At 35.3% G+C, this 27,005-nt stretch overlaps 1 protein-coding gene across 2 annotated transcripts in view; it reads left to right on the forward strand.

The window, feature by feature from the left end:
• The window catches only part of SEPSECS (Sep (O-phosphoserine) tRNA:Sec (selenocysteine) tRNA synthase), an 80,941-nt gene that overhangs the window by 11,864 nt on the left and 42,072 nt on the right, over positions 1 to 27,005 (forward strand). For both annotated transcript variants that reach the window (XM_074229690.1, XM_074229691.1), the window contains exon 5: positions 5,746 to 5,899. In XM_074229690.1, the coding sequence (XP_074085791.1) occupies positions 5,746 to 5,899 (154 nt within the window). The remainder of the gene's footprint in view (positions 1 to 5,745; positions 5,900 to 27,005) is intronic.

A 27,005-nucleotide genomic window follows, 5' to 3' on the forward strand; every position in this document is an offset into this window, starting at 1 on the left:
ATAAAGAGATGATCCATTGCTGAATATACTTTGCAAAAGCTTGCTTGTTCGCTGCTGTTTTAACTTCATGGGTTTATTCCAAGAGCTGGAAAAGTAATAAAATCCCAGCATTTAGCTATTAGCATTTCCTAAATGAAGGTACATGATACACACTACTCTTGTATTGCTAAAAGGTGAAAGCAAACCTTGTCTCCACAATGTTGATTATTCCAATGGGAATTATGAATGCTATCAGTTATGGATGAGATGAATTCCATCTGGGATCATGAATTCAAGGAGTGTAAAAGCTCTCTGAAGTCCTTCAGGTAAAGGGTATTCTCCTCTGAGGCTACAGAGTTCTTTTAGTCTTCTCCCAACCTTTTTATAGCAATATAAGTACTAATGTCTGTATAATATAGTAAGATGAATCTTTATTCTTGCTTACATAATAATGAAGCTATATATTTTAATGTCAGCCTTTATCAGTAAGGACCCTGTTCTTCAAGTGTTCTTGAAGGTTTATAAGCCTTAATTGCTCAGGAAGGTTTTAAAAGCCTTAATTGCTCAGGCAGATGCATGTATAAATTCATGTATAATTTTTTCTGTGATAATTAACCAGGGCACTTAAGATTAGTATTTTTATACATTCATTATTAGTCATTGAGGCAATTTGGCCTTGATACATATTCATTATCTTCAGTGGCCTTTGACATAGGTGCCTGTTATTTGATATACAATTTTATTAATATCTTATGTTTGTATATCACATACATTTTCTTCTGTATCCCTTTTCTCCTTATATGGGAGAACTATCTCATATAGTGAATTTTTTTAAAAAAAGGAAAAAAGAAAAAATTCATGAAACCAGTGAATATATAGACAAACTGAAAATATTTGTAATATTTCATATACATCTACCTCGGACTTCTGTAAGGAGTGGGAGGGAGATAGCTTTTGAAATCTCTTCTTTGAGCTTGAGCTTTTCCTCCACCCTGCTCACCTGACATTAATTTTCTGTTTTTGTGGTTCTTTCTGTGTTTATATTGTTGCACTTACTGTTTTTCTTGTTTTCTTGATCCATATTCATTTTGCATCAGTTTATGTAATTCTTTCCATGCCTCTCTATGTTCATTGAATTTGTCATTTCTTATAGCATAGTATAATTTCTGTACTACAAGTCTGTCTAGTCAGAGGCATCATATACCTGTTTTCTTTTTTTTTTTTCTCAAGGCAATGGGGTTAATTGACTTGCTCAAGGTCACACAGCTAGGTAATTATTAAGTATCTGATGCTGGATTTGAACTCAGGTACTCCTGACTCCAGGGCCAGTGTCCTACCCACTGTGCCACCTAGCTGTCCCTTTCCATCTATTTGTTTGTTTGTTTGTTCATTCGTTCATTCATTCATTTTATTTTTACATACCTATTTTCTGTTGGGAAAACTAGAATAATTTCACTGAAAAGTTGGTATACAGTTGTTGACATTAGCCGCTGGATGGTTATCTCAGCATAGTCAGTCTCCTTATCTTTGATACTAAAAAATAGCCTGTGAATGATTTTGAGAGGAGCTACAGGTATCCTGAGAGTGGGGGAAACCTTTTATTGAAGTTAAAAATCTGATGCAGAAACAATCATAAGCAACTTGTTGAACTTTATGCATTCAGATTTATGAGACTTCAAGCAGCTATTCTTCAATCAAACAGGATTATAATAAATCACACTTAATGCAGTAGAAGGATCCCAAGGGGAATTTGTGCTTGTAGTTTCAGAAACAGTAATATGAACTTCATATTAACTTACTTCATCTCACTTCTTTCTACTCGTGAGAATACACACATCATAAGGTATGTTTTTTTGGGGGGGTTATAGATGGGAGAATAGGCATATAGGTTGGTAGTTGTTTTCTTCATAGCATTATTCAGTTTTGTAAGATTTTGGTTTCTTCCCCTCCTCAGATAATTTGCATGTAGAGCCTTTACCTTTTCTCTCTAGGTTTTTGTGACATACTCTCTTCATGATTTTTCTCTTACCTATCTGACCTTTCCTCAGCCTCATTTTTTTTTTTTTTTGGTTGCAAGGCAGTGGAGTTAAGTGACTTGCCCAAGGTCACATAACTAGAGAATTATTAAGTGTTTGAGGCTGGATTTGAACTCAGGTCCTCCTGACTCCAGGGCTCTGTCCACTGTGCCACCTAGCTGCCCCACCTCTGCCTTATTTTGATATACTTATCCTGGTCACATTCATTAATCATAGCTATCCCACAGGACTATTTCTCTTGATCTTCTCAAATATACTTATCCAGTCCTAATTTCTCTGCTGACCATTAGTCTCATGTCTTCAGTTGCTTTTAAATGTCTCAAAATGGATGTCACAGACATTTTAAACTTAGCATGTCCCAAACTAAATTTATTATCTTTTACCCCCAAACCCTCCCTTTTTCCTGGCTTCCCTGTTTTTGTCATGAGTACCACAATCCTCCTAATCACCCAAGCTTACATCCTAGGTGTGTTCCTCAACCCCTCCCTCTCTTCCTCTATATCCAATATGATGCCAAGACTTGTCATTTTACTTTTGTAATATATCTCATATAACCCCCTTCTCTCCTCTGACACTGATACAGGTCGTCATCACCTCATTCTTGGACTGTTATAATCTGCTGGTTTGTCTGTCTTCCAGTTAATCCTTCACTCAGTTTCCAAAGTGATCTTCCTAAAATGTGGGTCTGATTCTGTCACCTCTCCTCCCCTCAGTCCTACTTCAGTTAAACTCACTGGTTCCCAAACACTGTAGTGCTTTGTTTGCCATTTAACCCCCTGCAAAGCCTTTCTGCTCCCCTGCTCCCCTTTTTGAAGCCTCATGCTGCTCTACACAGGGCCTCCCTATCCCTGCCCCAAACCCATAGACTTGGCAGTGAAATGATACTGACCTCCTTGATGTTCCTCACACACAAAACTCACCTCTCCTGACTGAACATTTTCTCTGGTTGTCCCGCATATGTGCAATGTGCCTCTCTCCTCAAATGAGCCTCCTGATTTCCCTGGCTTCCTTCAAAGCCCTGCTGAAATACCATCTTCCACAAGAAGTTTTTTCTATACTCCCTTAATGCTGTGACTTCCATCTGTTGACTTATTTCCAACTGATTCTGTATAGAGCTTATTTGTTCATGGCTAATTGAATATGGATCCTCCATTCTCTATACTTTATTTGACTCAGTCCTTTATAAACACATGTGAGATAGTGATAATTCAACTGTGCTTATTTCTTGTTTCTTAATGGTGAAAATTTGTTTCTATAATCTTTGCAGACTTTTTTTTCTGTTTGACAAGGTTATATAATAAATCATTAATGTACAATGCTATAGAATGAAATCGACATTGATTTAAAAAAAATTTGTTCATGTAGAAGCACATAGGTAATTCAAGCCATCCTTACTGTTTGCCCAATTGGTCTCTCTGTCACCAGGCTCTCCTTTCTAGCCTTCATTTGTAATTTGCCAGTTTTGTTATTCCTGAAGTATAGATTTTACCATGTTACCCCCCCCTTTAAGATGTTTTAATAGCTTCCCATGGTCTCTAGTATAAAATTAAACTTCTGTTTGTTAGTCAAAGCCCTTCACAATCTTCACAATCTTCAGTCTTTCAGTTTGATGTCAGTTTATTCCTTGTTTCTTGAGAGAATGAATTGAGGACTAGCCTTAGAGCCAGGGAGACCTGATATTATCTGGTCATACAACCACATAGTGAGCTAAATGATTTGTGATGAAGGTGTCACCCACACTGGTTGAAGGGATTTTCTTATCTGGAATCTTTGTAAGTCAGGTAGTTCATCTATGGCTCATTTATGGAAAAACATGAATAAGAATTACTTGGGATGGGCAAGTGTGAATGTATTGTCATAGTATACCTATATGGAAATGAGCTCTTGGATTTGTCTGATATTTTGGAAGATGGTTTTTCTATTTAGAATACTGGTCTTGGAGTCAGGAAAATCTGAATTCAAATTTTGACTTGGGCCCTTCCTAGCTGTGTGATTCTGGGCAAGTTATTTAATGTTTCTGTGCCTCACTGGTAAAATGAGAGGGGTGATCTTGAGATCTCTGATACTTCTCCCTCTAAATTCATGATGCTTTGATGCTATTTTTACACAATGGAACATCTTTCATATTCTTTTTTTTTCATTTCAGCATCATTCATATTCTTCAAATTGAGTTCAGGTATTTTTCTGGTGGGCATGCTATAATACAGTCAGTTTTGGCTTAGTTTTGCCACTCTTGGAACCTGGGTAAGTTAACTTAGCCCTTGGTCTCCTCAGCTTTATAATAAAGGAATTGGGTTACATGGTTTCTAAAAGCCCATCTGACTTATAAAATTCTATAATTTTATTATTCCAGTTGTGTAGTTGCTTAGGTATTTAACTGTAACATTTTTTCTTTTTTACTATTATTTTAAAAGACAATAAAAATTGTACTTGTATTATATATATATATGTGTATATATATATATATATATATATATATATGCAAGTAGTCTTAAATGAAACACTTGCCAATTTGATGTTTTCACCAGTAACCAAAGATTATTCTTATAATTTCTTTTTTTCTTTGTTTATACTAGTTATCTTCACAGTGTATTTAAAATAACTTGATTTTTCAAGGCTTATTTTCATTTCTTTTTTCTTTGTTTATACTAGTTATCTTCACAGTGTACTCGAAATAACCTGAATTTTTTCTAACTAATGTTTTATTTATTTATTTGCTTTTAAGGAAGATTTTATTTATTTTGAATTTTACAATTTCCCCCCTAATCTTGCTTCCCGTCCCCACACCCCCACAGAAGGCAGTCTGCTAGTCTTTACATTGTTTCCGTGGTATACATGGATCTAATTTGAATGTGATGAGAGAGAAATCATATCCTTAAGGAAGAAAAATAAAGTATAAGAGATAGCAAAATTACATAATAAGACAAGTTTTTTCCTAAATTAAAGATAATAGTCTTTGATCTTTGTTTAAACTCCACAATTCTTTCTTTGGAAACAGATAGTATTTTCCATTGAGATAGAGCCCCAAATTGTCCCTGATTGTTGCACTGATGGAATGAGCAAGTCCATCAAGGTTGATCATCACCCCCATGTTGTCTAGCTAATGTTTTATCAAGAATTTCTGCTTGTTGGGGTGGCTAGGTGGCACAGTGGATAGAGTACCGGCCCTGGAGTCAGGAGTACCTGAGTTCAAATCTGGTCTCAGACGCTTAATGGCTTTGTGGCATTGGGCAAGCCACTTAACCCCACTGCCTTGCAAAAAAAAAAAAAGAATTTCTGCTTGTAAATGAATAAATGTATACTTTGAAAATAGAAGCAAATAACTTTTCTGTGTATGAAATCTTAAATTTCTTCTGATTTAATGATACATACTTGAAAATGTCTGAAATAAGTTTTTTCTTGGTTTAATTACTGGAATTTATATGTAAGTGATAGATCAATCCACAGTGATTTCTATATCTGAGATTCATTATCTTTTCTATAAAAATTCATCTTGATTTTAAACCTTATTCCATTTCTTGAATTGCTGTTACTTAATACTTAATTGAAAAAAAAACATTATTTTTGATCATCATTGTCTCTATATTTATTTAAATGTTCTTCCTTTTCTTAATTTCTACATTTTGCTTAGAAGATATTTTACTGGAAACAATAATCAGTCAGCCTTTAGTGATAGAATGTGATTGATCCCTTTTATTTTTATAACCTTGTCTTAATCTACTTTTGTTAGGTTTTGAGCCTGTGGTGATAGAGAATGTGTTAGAAGGTGATGAGCTACGCACAGACCTGAAGGAAGTAGAAGCTAAAATCAAGGAGCTTGGGCCTGATAATATTTTGTGTGTTCACTCTACTACATCCTGTTTTGCTCCAAGGGTGCCTGATAGGTAAGTAATTTATGTATATTATTCTTTACATGTTAAATAATTTTGTTAATAAAATATACATATTTTTATTTTAATATATTTAATTAACTCTTGAAAATAATTAAGTAAATTGATATCTTCCTAAGGGAATGCTGAGAATTCCTCTGAGATGTGGAGAAAAGCATAATGGAATAGGAAAACGATATCCTGAAATAGGAGAAGAGAAAAAGAAATTAATACAATATAAATGATTCCTTTTACTTTTTTGCATTTGAATAGATTCAACTTTTTTCTCCCTTCTTTGTTAAAATTATGATCTCTTTTCCCCCAAATTGTATTAGTTCTTCTTCTTGAAAAGATGCTCTTTGTCTTATTACTTAAAAGTTTTCCTGCTATGCTCGAATGTTGTATTTTCTTGTGTTCATGTATTTCTGCTGCATCTCTAGTTCAGTATTCCACTCAATGGCTTATGTTTTCAACACTTCTGATAATCATAGGCAGGACCTAGCTTGATATTTGCTGTACAAGAATAAGGAAGTAATCTTGAAATGATAGATGAAGATTAATGACATGGTTACATATCAAATTTTTAGTTCAAGATAAAACAATGTTTACATTTATACTTTATTTTTTAAAAATTTATTTTATTTTTCCCTAGTTACGTATAAAAACAATTTTTAACATTTGTTAATATTTAGAGTACCAGATTATATCCCCTTTTCCCACCTTTCTTCCCCTCTCCCCCATTGAGAAAGCAAGCAATTTTAAATGCATAGTGATGCAACACATATCTATAACAGTCATGTTATGAAAGAAAACATAGACCACCCCCAAAAAAGAAACCTCAAGAAAAATAAAGTTTAAAAAAGTATGCTTCAGTCTGTTACATTTATCCTTTAAAAATATTAAGATACAACTCCCTTGGGGGAAAAACAATTTTAATTAAGAAAATCTTGTTTGGAAATTATTTTTAAAAAATTGCTCATGTTAATGGTTTGTTTCCTTTGTTTTTATTGGGAATGAGATAATGTAATGCTCAAATGCAGATATTTTGCTTTCCAGATGAAATAAGTATGAATTTTCTAGTCTAAATTTAATTTGTCCTAGTTTAAATTATTCAAACACTAAGTGAGTGTCTACCATATGCAGACTCGGTTGATTGTTGAGGACACAAAGACAAAATTGAAACAGTTCTGTTCTTGGTTCTATTGGGTAAGAGAACATGCCTATATAAACATATATATATATATATATATATATAATAAATATACAAGTTTAAGTTAATTGTGGAATGTGGACAAGGCAGTAGCAATTAGAAGGATTTTAAGAAAAGCCCCATGCAGGAGATGATGCTGGAGTCAAGATTTGACAGAAATTAGTGATTCCAAGGAATGGAGGTGAATCCCTGTGGGATTCCACACCTGGTAAATAGCTCTGCAAAATCATTGAGGTGGCAGGTGGAGGCTCATGTGTAAGGAATGCAAGGAAGGCTAATTTGATTGGACCACAGAATGTATGAAGAGGGAATAATGTATAGTAAGAATATAAAAGGTAAATTAGAAGCAAGTTGTGCAAGACTTTAAATTCCACAAAAGAGGAGTTTGTATTAGGTCTTAACATTAGGTTTTATTGGGAGCCACTGGCATTTGTTAATCAAATGTGTAATTTAGGAAAATTGCATGGCCATCCATGTGGAGAATCATTGTGTTGGGGGAGAGAAAGATTTGAGGCCAATTAGGAGGCTTCTACAGAAGTCCAGGTAAAAAAGGTGATAAAGGACTGAGGGAGGTAACTGTGGAAGTAGAAAGAAGGGATGTTGTGAAAATAGAGTAGAAAAGACTTGACTACTGATTGGATATGTTGGGTCAGGGAGTAAGGATGAAGCTCTGATTATAAGGATGGTATTAATATTTACCTTGACAAAAACAGTTAAGTTCAGAAGCAGAGGGGGATTGGGGAAAACAATGAATTTTATTATGGAGATCCTAAGTTTGTAATCCTTAAAGATATCTGGCTTCTTAAATGTTTCCAGTTTTTTTTTTTTTACATTTAATTTTATATTTTTAAGTTTAAAAAAAATCTATTTTCTCTTCTCTCCTCTTCTCCCCCTCCCTCCCCATTCCCTATTCCTCCTTAGGATAAAAAAATCTTGTGTCATAAATATGTACAGTTAAGTAAAACAAATTTGCACAGGGCCCATTGTTTTGTACCCAAAAATCTAGAACCTCTTTGTCAGGAGGTAGGTGGCAAATATCATTAATTTTTTAGAATTATGATTGATTATTGTGATGATAGAGTTCTTAACTTTTTCAGAGTTGTTAGTCCTGACGTTATTAAATTATTTTTCATGGCTTTGCTTCCCTATTCATCAATTCCTTTGAGTCTCTAGATTTTTCTTTCTTATAGTACAGTGCTATTCCATCCTATTCATATGGCATAATTTATTTAACCGTTGTCCTTTTGATGGGCACCTCTTTAGTTTGTACTTTTCCACTATAAATATTGCTTCTATACAAATGGATCCTTTTTTTCTTTGATCTCTTTGGGGTTTAGTTGGATAAGTGGTATTGCTAGGTCAAAGGTGAGGCCTTAGTCAATAGTGATTTTGATGCATAATTCCACATTGCTTTCTAGAATGGCTGGATACTTATATAACCCTTGAATAGGCATTTAATTTGTCTGTTTAACACAGAACTTGAGCATTTATCATTTTTCTTTTTTGTCAGTTTCATGAATCTGATGGGTGGTATGAGATAGAACTTTTCATTTATATTTCTCTCATTTGTGAGTTGGAACATTTCAGTTGCATTTTTCTATTTATTAATATCTTGAAACATTTCAGAGAGTTAGGATATTACATGCTTTATATTTCTTTTTCTGAAAATACCTATCTTTTGATTTTCAATTTGAGAATGGCTTTTATTCTTAAAATTTGAAACATTATCTTACACACACATACACACACACACACACACACACACACGTGCACATCTTATTAAAGAAACCTGCTGCCAGTTTCCCTCCCTCCATTTCCCATCAAGTTTTAATTGCATTTGTTTTTATTCATGAACAATTGTTTTAATTTTATGTAATCAAAATTGTTCATTTTAGTTTCTGTTATCCTCTCTATCCCTTGTTTGGTCATAAGCTCTTCTTTCCCATCAATACATCTGAAATGTAATTTTCTTCTTGCTTCTTTAATTTCTGTTGTCAACCTATGTGTGTCAGTCATGTCCACTTGGAGAGTATCTTGGTATATGTTCTTTTGAAATTTCGTTCTACGCAGTTAAGTTGGTCTGCTCTGAAGAGGTTGAAAAGTCATGCAGTAAAAATTATGGGAAAAATGGAATTGGGAGACAACCCTCAGAACACTTTGTTAGTGACATGTCAAGAAAAAATAGGAGCATAATAAAAGCAATAGCACAGGAGCAGCTAGATAGCACAGTGGATAGAGCACTGGCCCTGGAGTGAGGAGGACCTAAGTTCAAATCTGAGCTCAGACACTTAATAATTACCTAGCTGTGTGACCTTGGACAAGTCACTTAACCCCATTGCCTTAAAAAAAGGCAATGTTTGAAAGATAATTAAATTTTTTTTTTTAGGTTTTTGCAAGGCAAATGGAGTTAAGTGGCTTGCCCAAGGCCACACAGCTAGGTGTGTCTGAGGCTGGATTTGAACTCAGGTACTCTTGACTCCAGGGCCAGTGCTCTATCCACTTCACCACCTAGCTACCTGCACCCTGAGATACCTAAATGAGAGATACTTAAATACTACAATAAATATTGGCAGTGATCATGACCTCAGACAGTCAGGGCTGTTGTATTCTGTCTACATCCAGGTTCCCAGTGGGCCAACAGAGTTGAGCATGCCCACCAACCCTGATCTCTGAGTTGGAGACTGTGGTGGATAGTGGGATGTGGTGATGTAGACCAGCTCTTAGTCACAGATAATATACAATAATTATGATACTAGTTTGTGCAAAAAAAGACTTTAAGTTTAGTTGTAGAAGTGGATACCAGAACAGTTGCAGCTTATAAGTTATTGTGAAGCAGTATAGTTTTCTCCATTCTTGCTGTTTTTCTAGGAAGGAATTGTGCATAATCAAATTTGAAATTTGTCTTATGTTCAAATTGTTTTCTGATGTCAAATTGGAACAGATTTACATTTACAAGACAAATGTTAACAACAGAACTGATTGTGTTTAGTTTCTGCCAGATTACTTTTCAATTATTCCAGGAGATTTTTTAGATAGTTGTTAGAATCAGTAGCTGGGGGTCTTTGGATCATCAAACACTAGGTCAGTTTGTTCATTTGCTTCTGTACAAAGGTATACTTAATCTGTAGAATTGAACCGTCTCTAATTCTAGTGCCAAATTATTTTGATGATTATTGTTTTGTAAATATAATTTGAGAGCTGGTATTGCTAGGCCTCTGTTTCTTACTTTTTTCATTATTTCCATTGGGATTTCTTTTTAAAAATTTTTTTTTATTTATTTAAGGCAATGGGGTTAAGTGATTTGCCCAAGCTCACACAACTAGGAAATTATTAATTGTCTGAGTCCTCCTGACTCAAGGGCTGGTGGTGTTCTATCTGCTGTGCCACCTTAGATGCCCCTCCATTGAGATTCTTGATCCTTTGTTTCTTTTGAGGAATTCTGTTATTTTTTTTCTCTCTCTAGTGAATTAATTCTTTGGTAGTTTGATTAGTATGGCACTGGAATAAGTAAATTAATTTAGATAGTATTGGAATTTTTGTCATATTGGGTCAACCTACCCATGAACAGTAAATATTTCTTTCATTATTTAGGTCTATCTATCTTTAATTTTGTAAAAAAAGTATTTTATAATAGTATTCATGTAGTTCCCATATTTTGTCTAGGTAGATTGACTTATAAGGATTTTATTTTATTTCAAATGGAATTTCTCTATCTTTCTGTTTTGGGTTTTATTGATGTTAGAGGAAAAATGCTAATGATTTATATGTGTTAATTTTATATTTTACAACCTCACTGTTATAATTTCATTTAATTTTTTAGATGACCCTAGGTTTTTCTAAGTAAACCATTATATCATCTGCAAAGATCGATTGTTTTTTTTCTTCTGGCCAGTACTTCTTTCCTTAATTTTTTTTCTTACAACTAAAGCTAGCATTTTTAACACCTTTTCCAAGAGTGATACTTGGCATTCTTGCTTTACCCCTGATTTTATTGAAAAATTCTTTAGTTAATCCTTATGACATAAAATATTGGCTCTAAGTTTTGAATAGATATTTATCATTAAGAAAAGATCTATTTATTCCTTTGTTTTCCAGGCTTATATATTTTTTAAATAGAAATGGGAATTGTATCTTGCCAAGAGCTTTTTCTGTACTTATTGATATAGTAATATTGATGTTTATTGTTCTCATTAATATGGTCTGTTTTATTAATAGTTTTCCTAATATTAAACAAACCCTTTATTTCTGGAATAAATCCATCCTAGTCACAGTGCATAATCTCTGTGTTGTATTTTTGTAGACTCTTTGCTAGTATTTTACTTAGAATTTTCATGCCAATATTCTTTAGCTATATCAGTCTATAGTTTTCTTTCTCTCTTTCCACTCTTCTGACTTGAGTATCAATATAGTATTTATATCTTAGAAGGAATTTGATAGGACTCCTTTTCTAAGACCAAGGTTGGGACTGCTGAATCTGTGCACCTCTGCTTGGTGTCTCTCTTTTTTACCCCGTTCCTAGCCCCATAATAGCCTCAGCTTAGACTGCTTCTTGTTTTGTGAGGCTTCCACAATTTGACCGCCCCTAGCCACAGGACTGCTTCTCAGTCCACACTTGATTTCAGTCCAGTCTGGGGTCTGCATGACTGAGCTGCCTGAAAACTCCTGTTTTGATCCCTGCACAGACTTGGACCAGGCCCTGTCGGATCCTTGGTGACCCCTTCATGATTGAGCCTAGGGCATGGCTGAAGGCCCAACTCAGTCCCTGGGTGTCCTGGCTTCATGAGATACCTTTCTGACTTGACCTTGATCTCCATATCTTCAGACCTCTCTCTGTCTTCCTGTACTGTCTTGGGATAGTCAGACATGGGGCTCAATCAATCACTAAGCAACAGGTACCTACCAGGTTCCAGGCACTGGGTTAAACTGGGGATACAAAAGGACACAAAAGATAGTCCTGACCCTCAAGGAATTTTCAGTCTAATGATTGTAACAACTCATTGTATTTACTTGGGGTTTTTTCCCCCCAAGTAAAAAAAAAGCATTTATTAAGGTATTATTATATGTCAGACACTAAAAAGCACTGGGAACATGAATGTCAGGAAAGAAAAATCCTTGCCTTCGAGGAGCTTGCATTCTAATGGGAGGAGATAACATAAAAAATAACTAAAAGGTGGGGACAGGTTAGAGAATGGGTCAAGGGGTAGCATGGTAAAGAAAGTAGGAAGAATTAATGAATAAAAACTTGGTTGGCTCAGACTTCCTTCTTAAAGTGCTAGTTCTGGGAAGAACCAGTACTTCAGAGGGAAAGGTCACAGACATGGGCCTAATGTGATTACAGGAGAGAGACAGAGTGGACTTTTAGGTTTAAAAGTTTCTATGGTAAGGTAGAAAAAATTTTGGAGGATGGATCAGTAATGTAGCTTGGAGAGGCATGCATTCTTACTTTTAGCCAAAAATGGATTATTCATTCTTTGCCCAACATTTTAACCTAAGTACCTTCTCAATTCATCTCTTCTGTATAGAATACCTACCTCCTGAATCTCTGCATATAGAAATATTATCTGTCTGTCAAATCTTAGGTACAGTGTTTGTTCCTCTCTTTTGTTGCTTACTTTTTTCTGCTATTAGAGTTATTTGTGTAATAGCCATGCTGTTGGATTATAGGCCACTTGAAGAGAGGGATAATGTCTTTTTTTTTTTTTTTTGCAAGGCAGCAGGGTTAAGTGACTTCCCAAGGCCATATAGCTAGGTAATTATTAAGTGTCTGAGGCCGGATTTGAACTCAGGTATTCCTGACTCCAGGGCCAGTGCTGTATCCACTGTGCCACCTAGCTGCCCCCCAGGATAATTTCTTTTTTCTTTAAAATTTTATTTTTTCCCAATTACATGTAAAAAACAGTTTTAACATTCATTTTTTAAAATTTTGTGTGTTCCAAATTCTCTCCTTCCCTTTCTTCCCTATCCCCTCCCTGAGACAGTAAGCTATCTAATATAGGTTGTAGATATGCACTTATGTAAAACATTTCCTTGTTAGTCATGTTGTGAAAGAAACAGACAAAACCTAAGAAAAATAAAGTATGCTTTAATCTGAAACATTAAGCAATCTGATTTAGGTTATACCTATATATATATATATATATATATCTACATATACATATTAGGTTATACCTAATATATATAATATAAATATACCATATATAAATAAATATATATTTATATATACATATATATTGTGTTTAATATATTTCCATTTTAGTCATGTTTTGAAAGAATGAGAACTAAAGGGGGAAAAAAATCATGAGAAAGAAAAAATGTAAAAGAAAGTTAAAAAAAATGAACATTTGCTCTACATTCAGAGTCCATATTTTTTTCCTCTGAATTTGAATGGCATTTTCTAAAAACAGTTCTTTAAGGATTATCCCTAGCATCTGAACTGCTGAGGGGAACTGCATCTATCATAGTTGATCATCTCACAATGTTGCTATCAGTAGGTACAATGTTCTTCTGTTCTGCTCATTTCACTCAGCATCAGTTCATATAAGACTTTCCAGACTTTTCTGAAATCAATCCACTCATGATTTCTTACAGAACTCAATCATATTCATGTACCATAACATGTTCAGTCATTCCCCAATTGATGGACATCACCTAAATGTCCAATTCTTTGCCACTACAGAAAGCTGCTCATCATTTTATCTATCTATCTGTCTGTCTGTCTGTCTGTCTGTCTATCTATCTATCTATTTATTTATTTATTTTAGCTTTTTCAAGGCAATGGGATTAAGTGGTTTGCCCAAGGCCACACAGCTTGGTAATTATTAAGTGTCTGAGACCGGATTTGAACCCAAGGCAGCAGTGTTAAGTGACTTCTCAAGGCCATATAGCTAGGTAATTATTAAGTGTCTGAGGCCTGATTTGAACTCAGGTACTCCTGACTCCAGGGCCGGTGCTCTATCCACTGTGCCACCTTAGCCACCCTCATCATTTTTTTTTTTTTTTTTGCAAGGCAGTTGGGGTTAAGTGGCTTGCTCAAGGCCACACAGCTAGGTAATTATTAAGTGTCTTAGACCGGATTTGAACCCAGGTACTCCTGACTCCAGGGCTGGTGCTTTATCTACTGCGCCACCCCTCATCATTTCTTGTAACACATCCCATAACTTACTGATTCATCCCCCAATTGATGGGTATCTCCTCAATTTCCAAATCTTTGTCACCCCCCAAAAAGCTGCTATAAATATTTTTGCACAAAGAGGTGCTTTTTCTAATTTTTTTTTTAATCTCTTTGGAATACAGACCTGATAGTGGTTTTGCTTAGTCAAAGGGAATTATGCATTGTTTTTATAGACCTTTGAGCATAGTTCTAAATCACTCAATGGAATGGTTGAATTAGTTTACCACTTTACCAGCATTGCATTAGTGTCTCAACTTTCCCTCATTCTTTCCAATAGTGTCATTTTTCTTTTCTGTCTTATTAGTCAATTTAATAGATGTGAAGGGTTATTTTGAGAGTTGTTTTAATTTGCATTTCTCTAATCAGTAGTGATTTAGAGCATTTTTTCAAAGTTTTTATTACTTTATCTGAAAATGACCAATTCATATCCTTTGACCATTTATCTATAATTTTGACTCAGTTTTCTATGTATTTGAGAAATAAGGTTTTTATCAGAAAAACTTGTTGCAAATTTTTTCTAAAGTTATTACCATGTATTTTCCTTAATCCTGTTCCCCCCATTTATCTTATACTCTCTCCTTTCACCCCGTCCACTTGCAAAAGTGTTTTGACTCCCCCAATCTACCTTTCCTGCCAACTGTCTTCTGCCTTCTCTACCCCCAGTACTTTTTCTGCTTTCCTGTAGGATAAGATGGATTTCTCTACTCAATTGAGTCTGTCCATTATTCCCTCTTTGAACCAGTTTTTATGAGAGTAAGGTGAATTCACATGCTTTCCTCTCCCCCCACCCCCATGTTCCTTATCTTTCCCTCTACTATATAAGCTTTTTTGTATCTCTTACGTTACATAATTTGTCCTATTTTTTTTCTCTTTCTCATTCTCCTAGGGCATTCCTTTTTCCCTCCTTTATTTTATTTTTTTAGATAATTATTCCATCATATTCAACTTACACTTGTGTCCTCAGTCTATCTATATTCATTCTAACTATTCTAATGAGAAAGTTCTTAGGAGTTATATCATTTTTCCATGTAGGAATGTAAATAGTTTAACCTTATTGATTCTGTTATGATTTATCTTTCCATGCTTCTCTTGAATCTTCTATTTGAACATCAGATTTTCTATTCAGCTTTGGTCTTTTCATCAGAATTGCTTGAAAGTTTTCTCTGTCATTGAATCTCTTTTTTTTCCCTAAAAGGTTATACTCAGTTTTGCTAACTAGGTCATTCTTGGTTGTAATCCTAGCTCCTTTACCCTCTGGTATATCATATTCCAATCCTTCTGATCTTTTAATGTGCTACATCTTGGTAATCTTGACTGTGGTTCACGATATTTGAATTGTTTCTTTTTTGATTACTTATAGTATTTTCTTCTTAACATGGCAGTTTTGAAATTTGGCCATAATATTCCTGCAAGTTTTCAGTTTGGGATTTTTCTCAGAAGATGATTAATGTATTCTTTCAATTTCTGTTTTACTCTCTGGTTCTAGAATATCAGGGCATTTTTTTCTTTGATAATTTTTTGAAAGAATTTATCTTTTTTCTTTATGATTTTCAAACAGTGAAATAATCTGTAAATGATCTCTCCTGAATCTGTTTTCTAGGTCACTTTTTTCAGTGAAATAATTCACATTTTCTTCTGATTTTTAAATCTGTTTGATTGTTTTTGTTCTTTGTATTCATTAACTTCCACTTGCCTGTTCTAATTTTTAAGGAATTATTTTCTTCATTGAGCTTTTGTACTTCTTTTTCCATTTGACCAATTCAACTTTTTAAAGGAGATTTTTATCTTCAGTGAATTTTTGTACCTTTTTAACTTGGTCAATCCTGAAAGGCATTCTTCTCTTCTTTATGTTTTTGGGGTATTTTTTTTTGCATGGCAATGGGGTTAAGTGACTTGCCTAAGGTCACACAGCTAGGTATTATGTATCTGAGGCTGAATTTGAACTCAGGTCCTTTTGACTCCAGGACAGGTGTTCTGTCTACTGCACCACCTAGCTGCCCCTTCATTGAATTTTTGTTTGCTATTCTGGTTTTTTTAAGGTGTATTTTCTTAAGCATTTTTTGGTGCCTCCTTTACCAAGTTGTTCACTCTTTTCATGATTTGCTTCCATTATTCTCATTTCTCTTCCTATTTTTCCTCTACCTTATTTACTTGTTATTTTTGAGCTCTTCTATGACCTGTTTGTTTTTGAGACTAGATGTTTTTGTCTTCTGAATTTGTCTTCTTTCTTCACTGACACCATAATAACTTTCTCCAGTCAGGATCTTTTCCTCCTGTTTGCTCATTTTTCCAGCCTGTTTTTTTAATTTTTAACTCTTTGCTAAGGTGGTGCTCTGCTTCCAGAGTGGAGAGGAGCATTGTCCTGAACTTCTTGTGCAGTTGTTTTCAGATATAATTTTGGGGACCTGTAACTTTTAGGTTCTTCTTAGGTGAGAGAGGATGTTTCTTACTCACTTGACCTGTGTTCTGGTCTGTGAGCAAGCACACTCTTTTCCACACTGAAATTGTGATGAAGTTTCCTGCTCTTGCAACCACAGACTCTGTCGAGCTAGTACTCGTCCTTGGAGGACCATGAGATCCAGGACTGCCAACCCAAGAATTGGCAATGTAATAATAGTTCTGCTTCTTGTGCCAGTAAAGGCACCCCTGTAATTTCCTTCTGACCAATTGATTGACCCTTTTACCCTCTGTGGGATGAAAGGTCTGGAAGCTGCCACTGCTACCACTGATTTCATCTGCCCCAAGGTCAACTTCTAGGGTACATCTTGTATTTACCTGTGGTCTATTCTCTCTCCATTGTAGTAGATCTTTCCTGCTGACCTTCTAAGTTTCTTGGGTTGGAAAATCGTTCCACCCTGTCCTTTTGTGGGTTCTGCCACTCTAGAATTTGTTTTGAGTCATAATTTAAAATTGTTTGCAGGGGGTTTTTGGGAGAACGCAGGCAAATCTCTGTCTTTTCCCCATCATCTAGGCCTCACTCTCCTGTGTTTCTTCTCAGATTTCCTGATCACAACTTAAGTTTTGTTACCTTTCTCAATCTTTGTTGAAGTAATTGTAAGAAAGAGTTGAGCTGTACTATTTCCAACTGCACTGTTTTTACTGATCTTCATTATTTCCAATTTTAAAGACATTTCCTCTACTTTCTAAACTTTATTTTAGCACTTAAAATGGTTGTGTTAATACATTTTAAAGAAATACAGTGACTTTTTTCTTTCTCCACAGCTTTGGGAGACTTAGTTTGGTTTAAACTCAGAGATATCATATAATTTAGCAATAATGAATGCATGTTAATTTTCATTACAACACAAACAGTTTTTAAGAGGACTGCTATAAAAAGGTAAATAAAACCTGTTCATGGTAATAGACCTAGCTGTTTTCAAGAGCATAGGAATTATGTTTATAGGTTATAAAGCTTTGCTTTCAGTAGGCATACTCAAAGTACTGGACAAAGCTAGAGAAAAGATCACATTCTGACATCACTGTTTACTAATTCTGTGACCCTGAACAAGTCTCTAGTCATTCCTTAAACCTAGTTTTATCATCTGTAAAATTAGGCAAACACTACTTGCTTTGTGTACCTCATGAGAAAATATATTTGAAAACCTCTTCTGGAATCAGGATGGTGAAATACAATTCAGGATGCAGCTAAACTCTCCCCAAACTTTCTGCTAAACAATTTTAAAATAATTCCTCAAACAGAATTTTGATGTAATAGAAGCAACAGAAGGTCAAAGGGAGACATTTTTTCCCAGCCTAAGATGGTTTAAGATGGATGCAAAGGAGGTTTTTAACACTGGTATGAGCACAGGCCTGCAGAGTGTCAGGAGCCCCAGCAGTCGGTCTTGTAGGCAACCACGACAACTTTAGGGAGTCCTTCGTCCAGAGATGTTGGGGTGGGGCAGGCAACTGGTCAGAAAGAGAGCGTAGAGGAGCCTTTGCAGGTACTGGGTACAGTCTGGGCTAATTGGCAACTCTGATGCCCACAAGCTGTCCTGGGTTTCAGTTCAGGTCAGATAGGAGAAATTGTAAAATGTCACAAGGAAGCAGCTGGGTCACTGTTTAGGGCCAATAAAAGCACAAGCATTTGCAGCTTCAGGGAACAGGGGCCCTTCCTGGGTAAATATCAGAGGACAGATCAGTTACCACAGCTCTCCCGGGATACCACCACCTTGGAAGCACTAGAAACTTGTAGACTCTCAGAACTTACTTAGAAAATAGCTGCACAGAAAAGCCTATAGCTTGGGATAGTGCTTCCACAACCCTACCATTCAAATGAAGAAATAAACTAGGAAAATAAGTGATCAACAAAAAGGAACTTAACCATAAAAAACTACAAAGATGTCAGGGAAGACCCCAACAAACTTAGAAGACAATCACTATGTTAATAGAAATATAAGTAAAGTCTCAGAGAAAAATGCTAATTGGACCCAAGACCAGCAAGAATTCCTGGAAAGAGTTAAAGAAAGAGATAATAGTAGTAGTAAAAGAAAATTGAGGAAAAAACAGTTGACCCAATGGTGAAAGAAGCACAACAATTTACTGAAGAAAAGCAGATCAAGGGACTTGATAGAGAGAAGGCGGGAACTTTGTTAAGTCTACTGGATTTCCCTCAGAAATGATATTAATCAAGCTCCTGACAGATTTTAGAGTTACAGAATCCATAAAAGAACAGAGTGGATCATCTCCCAGCAAGGTCTGTCATGGGGAAGGGTGTGAGTGTACCCAGGAAAGAGAAAAGAAACCCAGTCTTGTCTTGGATGGTTGGGAGAGGTGGGGGCTAACCTGAGATCCTTGACTCTGGAGATCTCCAGCACAGGCTTTCACAATTTGGACTTGGGTTGGCTGCATGGTGGGCAGGCTGGGAGAGAGCTTCAGCCTAGGTGCCCAGGATTCCCATTCAGCCCATGCGACTGGTCTGGATGGCCTGAGTTGGACAATGAGCCGGGTATTCCCAGCAGGAAGTGCCTGACATTCTTGGCATAGAGAGCCCAGAGACAGCCCCAGGTGTTCTCACTTTTCCAGTGGGTCAGGGTGGTTGACCTGCCCAGCACTGAGGATTCAGAGAGAGCCTCTGGCATTCCTTATTGGTCCTTCCCTGAGCAATACTCTGGAATTTCTAGAATTGACAGCCCAGGCCAGTGAGCAAGCCTCTGGGGTTCTTAACACCATGAAGGTCTGTGAGGGAGGCCCTACCCAACACAAGAACTTTGGGATGAGGTCCAGTAACAATTCCCAAAATTAATAAGAAAACATCAGAGAAAAGCAGAGTCTATTGAAAGTTACCTTGGAGATAAGAATGGGCAAAACACTTACTCAGAAAAGAAGAGTAGAAGGAATACTATGTGTGAAACTTAGAAGGAGAATGTGAATTGGTCATCAGCCCAGAAAGATTTCTTGGAAGAACCCAGAAAGGATTTTTAAAATCAAATGGAAAAATTGAGAAAAGAATTGCAAGAGAAAATTAATATCTTGTGACAAAAAATGACAGAAGAAAATAAATCCCTTAAAATTTGGACAAAAAAATGAAAAAAGAAAATAATTCCTTCAAAAATGCAGTTGGACAAATAGAAAAAGATAACTCCTTTAAAAAGAGAATTGACCATATGGAAAAGGAAATGCAAAAACTAACTGAAGAAAACAATTCCTTGAATAATAGGTTCGGATTAGTGGAAGCTAATGACTCTAAGAGACACCAAGAATCAGTTCAACAAAATAATAAGAAATGAAAAAATAGAAGAAAATATAAAATGCCTAACTGGTAAAACAACTGACCTGGAAAATAAATATAGGAGAGATAATTTAAGAATTATTGAACTACCTGAAAAAGAACCTGGATAGTATTCCTCAGGAAATTGTCAAGGAAAAGTGCCCTGATATCCTGGAACCAGAGGGTAAAATAGTCATTCACCTCCTGAAAGGGATCCCAAAATGAAAATACTAAGGATTATTGTTACCAAATTCCAGAATTATCAGAAGAAGGAGAAAATCCTGCAAGTAGCCAGAAAGAAGCAATTCAAATACTGCAGAGCCACAGTCAGGATTACACAGGACCTGCTTACATCCGCATTAAAGGATCAAAGGGCCTGGAATATGAAATTCCAGAGGCCAAGGGAGCTTGGATTACAACCAAGAATCAACTACCCAGCAAAATTGAGCATATGCTTTCAGGGGAAAAGAAATAGGTGACTTTCAAACTTTCCTGATGAAAAGATCAGAGCTGAACAGAAAATTTGATCTTCAAACGGTAGATTGAAGAGATACATGGAAAGGTAAACAGGGGGAAAAAAACTACTATTCAATAAGATTAAAATGGTTACATCCCTACCCTAGAGGAAGATTCTCATAACTTTTGAAAATTGTAATGCTATTAGAGAGGGTATACTTAGGCTGAAGGTATGGACATAAATTGATTTTGATGAAATGATTTAACAAAAATTAAGACATTAAAAAAAAGTAGGATTGTAATAAGAGAGGAATGGAGAGCCAAAATAGTGTAAATTATATTGCATGAAGAAGTGCAAAAGACCTCTTAGACTAGAGGGAAAAGTAGGGAGGGTAGGGATGAGAACAACTTGAATCTTACTCATCAGATTTGGTTCAAAGAAGGAATAACACATACACTCAATTAGATTTAGAAATTTATCTTTCCTTCAAGTATTAGAAGGGAGAAAAAGGGGGCTGGGAGGGAAGAACTGACTGATAGACAGGAGGAAAGGAAGAAGGTAAAAAGAGAAAGGGGAAGAAAAGGGAGGATAGCTGATAGAGGGGAGGCAGATTGAGGGAGACGTTATTCAGGAGCAAAATACTGGTGAGGAGGGATAGGTTAAAAGGAGGGGGAAAAGTACCAACAGAGGGGAAGTAGCATGGAGGGTAATAAAGAGTTATTACTATAATTGTGAATGTGAATGGAATGAACTCTTCCACAAAACAAAAGTGGATAACAGAGTAGATTAAAAACCAGAATCCGGGGGCGGCTAGGTGGCGTAGTGGATAAAGCACCGGCCTTGGAGTCAGGAGTAGCTGGGTTCAAATCCGGTCTCAGACACTTAATAATTACCTAGCTGTGTGGCCTTGGGCAAGCCACTTAACCCCATTTGCCTTGCAAAAAAAAAAAACCTAAAAAAACCCCCCAAGAATCCTACAATATGCTGCTTACAAGACACATTTTAAGCAGAGAGATACGCACAGAGTGAAGGTAAAAAGCTGGAGCATATATTATGTTTCAAATGAAGTGGAAAAAAGCAGGGGGATTAGTCCTTCTCTCAGGCAAAGCAATTGCAAAAATAGATCTCTTTAAAAGGGATAAAGAAGGAAACTATATTTTCCTAAAATGTACTATAGACAATGAAGTAATTTCAGTACTAAGTATGTATGCACCAAATGGTATAGCATTCAGATTCTTAGAGGAGAAGCAAAATAGTTACAGGAAGATGTAGATAGTAGAACTGTACTGGTGCGGGACCTCAACCTCCCTCTCTCATAATTAAATAAATCTAACCATAAAATAAACAAGAAGGAAGTTAAAGAGTTGAATAGAATGTTAGAAAAGTTAGCTATGGAGAAAATTGAATGGGTTAGAAAAGAATATATCTTTTTTTCTGTGGTACATGGCACCTTCACAAAAAAATTGACCAAGTATTAGGGCATAAAAACCTCATAATCAAATGCAGAAAGGCAGAAATAGTGAATATATGCTTTTTTTTCAGATCATGATGCAATAAAAATCATCTGCAATAAAGGACTATGGAGATAAAGACTTAAAATTAGACTAAATAACATAATTTAAAAGATTAAATCAAATGATAAATCATAGAAATAGTTAATAATTTCATCCAAGATAATGACAATAAGGAGACAACATACCAAACCTTGTGGGATACAGCCAAAGTTGTTATTAGGGGAATTGCTTACATAAATAAAATAGAGAAAGAGGAAATCACTGAATTGGGTATGCAACTAAAAAAGCTAGAGAAAGAACAAATTAAAACCCCCCAATTAAATGCCAAATTAGAAATTCTGAAAATCAAAGAAGAGATTAATAAAATCGATAGTAAAACAACTATTGAAGTAATAAAACTAGGAGTTGGTTTTATGGAAAAACCAATAAAATAAACTTTTGGTTTTGGGTAATTGATTAATTGGATTTTTAAAAAAGCAGGAAAACCAAATTACCAGTATCAAAAATTAAAAAGATGAATTTACCACCAATGAGGATGAAATTAATGATTTGAAGCTCTTTTGCCCAACTGTATGCCAATAAATTTGACAATCTAAGTGAAATGAATGAATGTTTACAAAAATATAAGCTTCCCTCATACTTAAATAATCCATCTCAGAAAAAAAAAACTGATCAAACCATCAATGAACTCCCCAAGAAAAAATCTCCGGGACCAGATGAATTCACAAGTGATTTCTACCAAACATTCAAGGAACAATTAGTTCCAATTCTAAATAAACTATAAAAATAGGTGGAGTTCTATCAGATTTCTTCTGTGACACCAATATTTTGCAGATACCTAAATCAGGAAGCATCAAAACAAAGAAAATTATAGATCAATTTCTTTAATGAAATGCAAAATTTTTAAATAAAATATTAGCTAAGCAATTACAGCAAGTTATCACTAGGATGATATACTTTGATCAAGTAGAATTCATACCAGGAATGCAGGATTAGTTCTATATTAGGAAAACTATCAGCATAATTGACCATACCCAACAGAAATCATATTATTATTTCAAGAGATGCTGAAAAAACTTTTGACAAAATGAGTTCAGGATTTAGACATAAAAGGTAAATAAGGAATAGTTTATTTGTCAGGAAGGGGAGTAGTTTATGACTAAAGAAGAGATAGAGAACATTTCAAAATGCAAAATGAATAATTTTGATTACATTAAACTGAAAAGTTTTTTTCCTAAATAAAGCCAGTACAAGCAAGAATCAGAGGAACTAAATAAATTGGGAAAGAATTTTTATAATTAGTGTTTCTGACAAAGAACTCATTTCTAAAATTTATAGGGCACTGAGTCAGATTTATAAGAATAGAAGGCATTCCCCAATTGGTAAATGGTCAAGATCTGGAAAGGCAGTTCTCATGAAGAAATTAGAGCTATCTATAGTCATATGAAAAAAATGTTCTAAATTATTATTGATTAGAGGAATACAAATTAAAACAATTCTGAGGTATCACCTCACACTTATCAGACTGACCAATATGACTAAAGAGGAAAATGATCAAGTGGGAAAACTCAGACACTAATGCATTGTTGGTGGAGTTGTGAACTGATCCAACCTTTCTGGGGAGCAAATTTGGAATTATATCCATAGGGCAATAAAACTGTGCATACCCTTTGGTCCAGCAAAAACTACTAGGTTTATATTCCAAAGAGATCACAAAAATGGGTTAAAACTCACTTGTACAGAAATGTTTATAGCAGGGTTTTTTTTTTGTGGTGGTAAAGAATTAGAAATAGAGGGGATGTGATGGAACTCTATTGTTTTTTTTAAAAAAATCATGAGAGAATATCCTGGAAAGATCTGCATGGACTGATGCTGAATGAAGTGAACAGAACCAGGAGAACATTGTACATACTAATAGCAACTTTGGGTGATGATGGACTTGATAATTTTAGCAGTACAATAATCACAGATAGTTCTAAAAGACTTGTGATGGAAAATATCCATATCCAGAGAAGGAACTGTATAGTTTAAATGCAGACAAAAGCTTACTGTTGTCAATTTTTAAAAACTGTCTTATGTGTATTATGATTTTTTTCTCTCTAGTGTTTTTTTCCTGTTTTGATTTGATTATTCTTTCACAACATGAGTAATCTGGATCTATGTTTAGCCTGGTTATACGTGTATAACCTATATTAAATTACTTTCTATTGGGGGGAAGGGGAAAGGAGGGAGGGAGAAAAAATGTGAAACACAAAACCTGGCAAAAAATGATTGCTGAAAACTACCTCTGAATGTAGTTGGAAAAATAAATAAAAAAACTTTTTTAAAAGGCAAATTAGGCCAGATGGAAAAAGAGGCACAAAAATCCACCAAAGAACTCCTTAAAAAGCAGAATTGATCAAATGGAAAATAAAGTACAAAAAAGCTCATTGAACAAAACAATTCCTTAAAAATTAGACTTGGACAAATGATCATAACTGAAAAATGGAAGCTAATGATTCCAGTGCACTTCAAGAACAATAAAACAGAGACAGATGAATGAAAAAGTAGAAGAAAATGTGACTGGAATGAGCTTCTCATAGAATGGAAGTAGATTGCACAATGGATTGAAAACTAGAATCCAAAAACATTATGAAGAAGAGACACCCCTGAAACAAAGACACAGTTGAAATGGGCTGAAGCAGATTGTTGTATTTTAGCAGAAGTGATGAGAACAGGGGTGGTAATCATGATCTTAGTGAAAGCAAAAGCATAAACCTAATTGAAAGAGATAAGGGAAACTACATTTTGCTAAAAGCTACATAGACAATAGAGTAATTATTTATAAAATATGAATGTCTTTAAAATTTTACAGCAAGTTCTCTGATAAAGACCTCATTTTTTCAGATATATAGGGAATTAAGTCAAATTTTCAAAAACAAGAACCATTCTCCAATTGATAAATGGTCAAAGGATATAAACAGGATTCTTTAGAAAAAATCAAAGCTACCTATAGTGATATGAAAAAATTTACTAAATTACTGTTGATTAGAAAAAAGGAAAATTAAAGCAACAAATTAAAACATATCTATGAGAAATGACAAATATTAGAGGGGATGAAGGAAACTAGGTTGTTTTTTGTTTGTTTGTTTTTAGTTTTTGCAAGGCAGTGGGGTTAAGTGGCTTGCCGAAGGCCACACAGCTAGATAATTATTAAGTGTCTGAAGCTGGGTTTGAACTCAGCTACCCCTGACTCCAGGGCCGATGCTAGATCCACTGCGCCACCTACCCACCCCAAAACTAGGTATTCTTATGAACTCTTGGGGAAATAGTGAACTGGTCCATCCATTCTGGAGATCTGGAACTATACCCAAAGAATTACAAAACTGTGAATATATTTGATCTAGCAATACATTATTAAATCTATGCAAGGGAAAAGCCCTGTAATGACAAAAAACATTTATAATAAGCAGCTCTTTTTTGTGGTAGAAATTGAGTAGCTTATCATTCAGGTGGTAACTGAACAAGTTGTTCCATATGATTATGATGAAATACTTTTGTGGTATAAGAAATGACCAGGGAGATTTTAGAAAAAAATTAGAGGAAAAGTGAAAGTGAGAAGAACCTGGAGATCATTGTGCATATTAATTTCAGTGTTGTAAAGATGATCAACCTGAAATACTTGGCTGTTTTGATAAACATTCAATGTTTCAAGATAATTTCAAAGGACTCTTGATGAAAAATGCCATCCACCTCCAGAGAGAACTAATGAACTCCTAAGTACAAAATTAAAGTCTAATTTTCTTGCTTCCTTTCTTTTTGACCTTTTTTTGGGCAGTAAGGCTAATATTGAAATATGTTTTTGCATGATTTCATATATATAATTGTTATTGTGTTGTTTGCTTTGTCAGTGGATGAGGGAGAAGTGAGAGGGAAGGAAAGAATCGGAACTCAAAATTTATTTTTTTTCTTTTTTTTTTATTAAAGATATTGAGTTTTACAATTTTCGACCTATCTTGCTTCCCTCCCCCCACCCCACCCCACAGATAGCACTCCATCAGTCTCTACTTTGTTTCCATGTTGTACCTTGCTCCAAATTGGGTGTGATGAGAGAGAAATCATATCCTTAAAGAGAAGAGAATTCTCAGAGGTAACCAGATCAGACAATAAGATATCTTTTTTTTTTTCAAATTAAAGGGAATAGTCCTTGTACTTTGTTCAAACTCCACAGCTCCTTATCTGGATACAGATGGCACTCTCCTTTGCAGACAGCCCAAACTTGTTCCCAATTGTTGCACTGATGGAATGAGCGAGTCCTTCAAGGTTGGACATCACTCCCATGTTGCTGTTGGGGTGTACAGTGTTTTTCTGGTTCTGCTCATCCCACTCACCATCAGTTCATGCAAATCCCTCCAGGCTTCCCTGAAATCCCATCCCTCCTGGTTTCTAATAGAACAATAGTGTTCCATGACATACATATACCACAGTTTGCTAAGCCATTCCCCAATTGAAGGACGTTTACTGGATTTCCAATTCTTTGCCACCACAAACAGGGCTGCTATAAATATTTTTGTACAAGTAATGTTTTTACCCTTTTTCCTCATCTCTTCAGGGTATAGACCCAGTAGTGGTATTGCTGGGTCAAAGGGTATGCACATTTTTGTTGCCCTTTGGGCATAGTTCCAAATAGCTCTCCAGAAGGGTTGGATGAGGAACTCAAAATTAAAAAAAAGAAAAGTATGTTAAAAATAAACAATAAATATTTTTGAAAAGGAAAAAGAGTTTTCTTCCAGCCTATTCTAAACTCTCCAGACTTCACCACCATGTTTCAGCTGCCTTCTTACCCTGAAAGATTCCTCCCTTGCACTTTTTTACCCTGGAAGATTCCTCAGCCCCTGGGATCCCTTCTTCCCATTGAGTTCTTCCTGAAACCTCCATTTTGAAAAAATTCTGAGGCCAGCTATCCTTCACTCCTCTTACATCCTATTCCTGACTTGATGAACTTTTCCAAGATTCCACATTGTGTGTACCTTCTCCTTCCCCTCTCCTTTTTCAGCTCCTTTTTACATGTTATCTTCCCATA

This window comes from Macrotis lagotis, chromosome 3 (genome assembly GCF_037893015.1).
Source record: "Macrotis lagotis isolate mMagLag1 chromosome 3, bilby.v1.9.chrom.fasta, whole genome shotgun sequence".
NCBI lineage: Eukaryota > Metazoa > Chordata > Mammalia > Peramelemorphia > Peramelidae > Macrotis > Macrotis lagotis.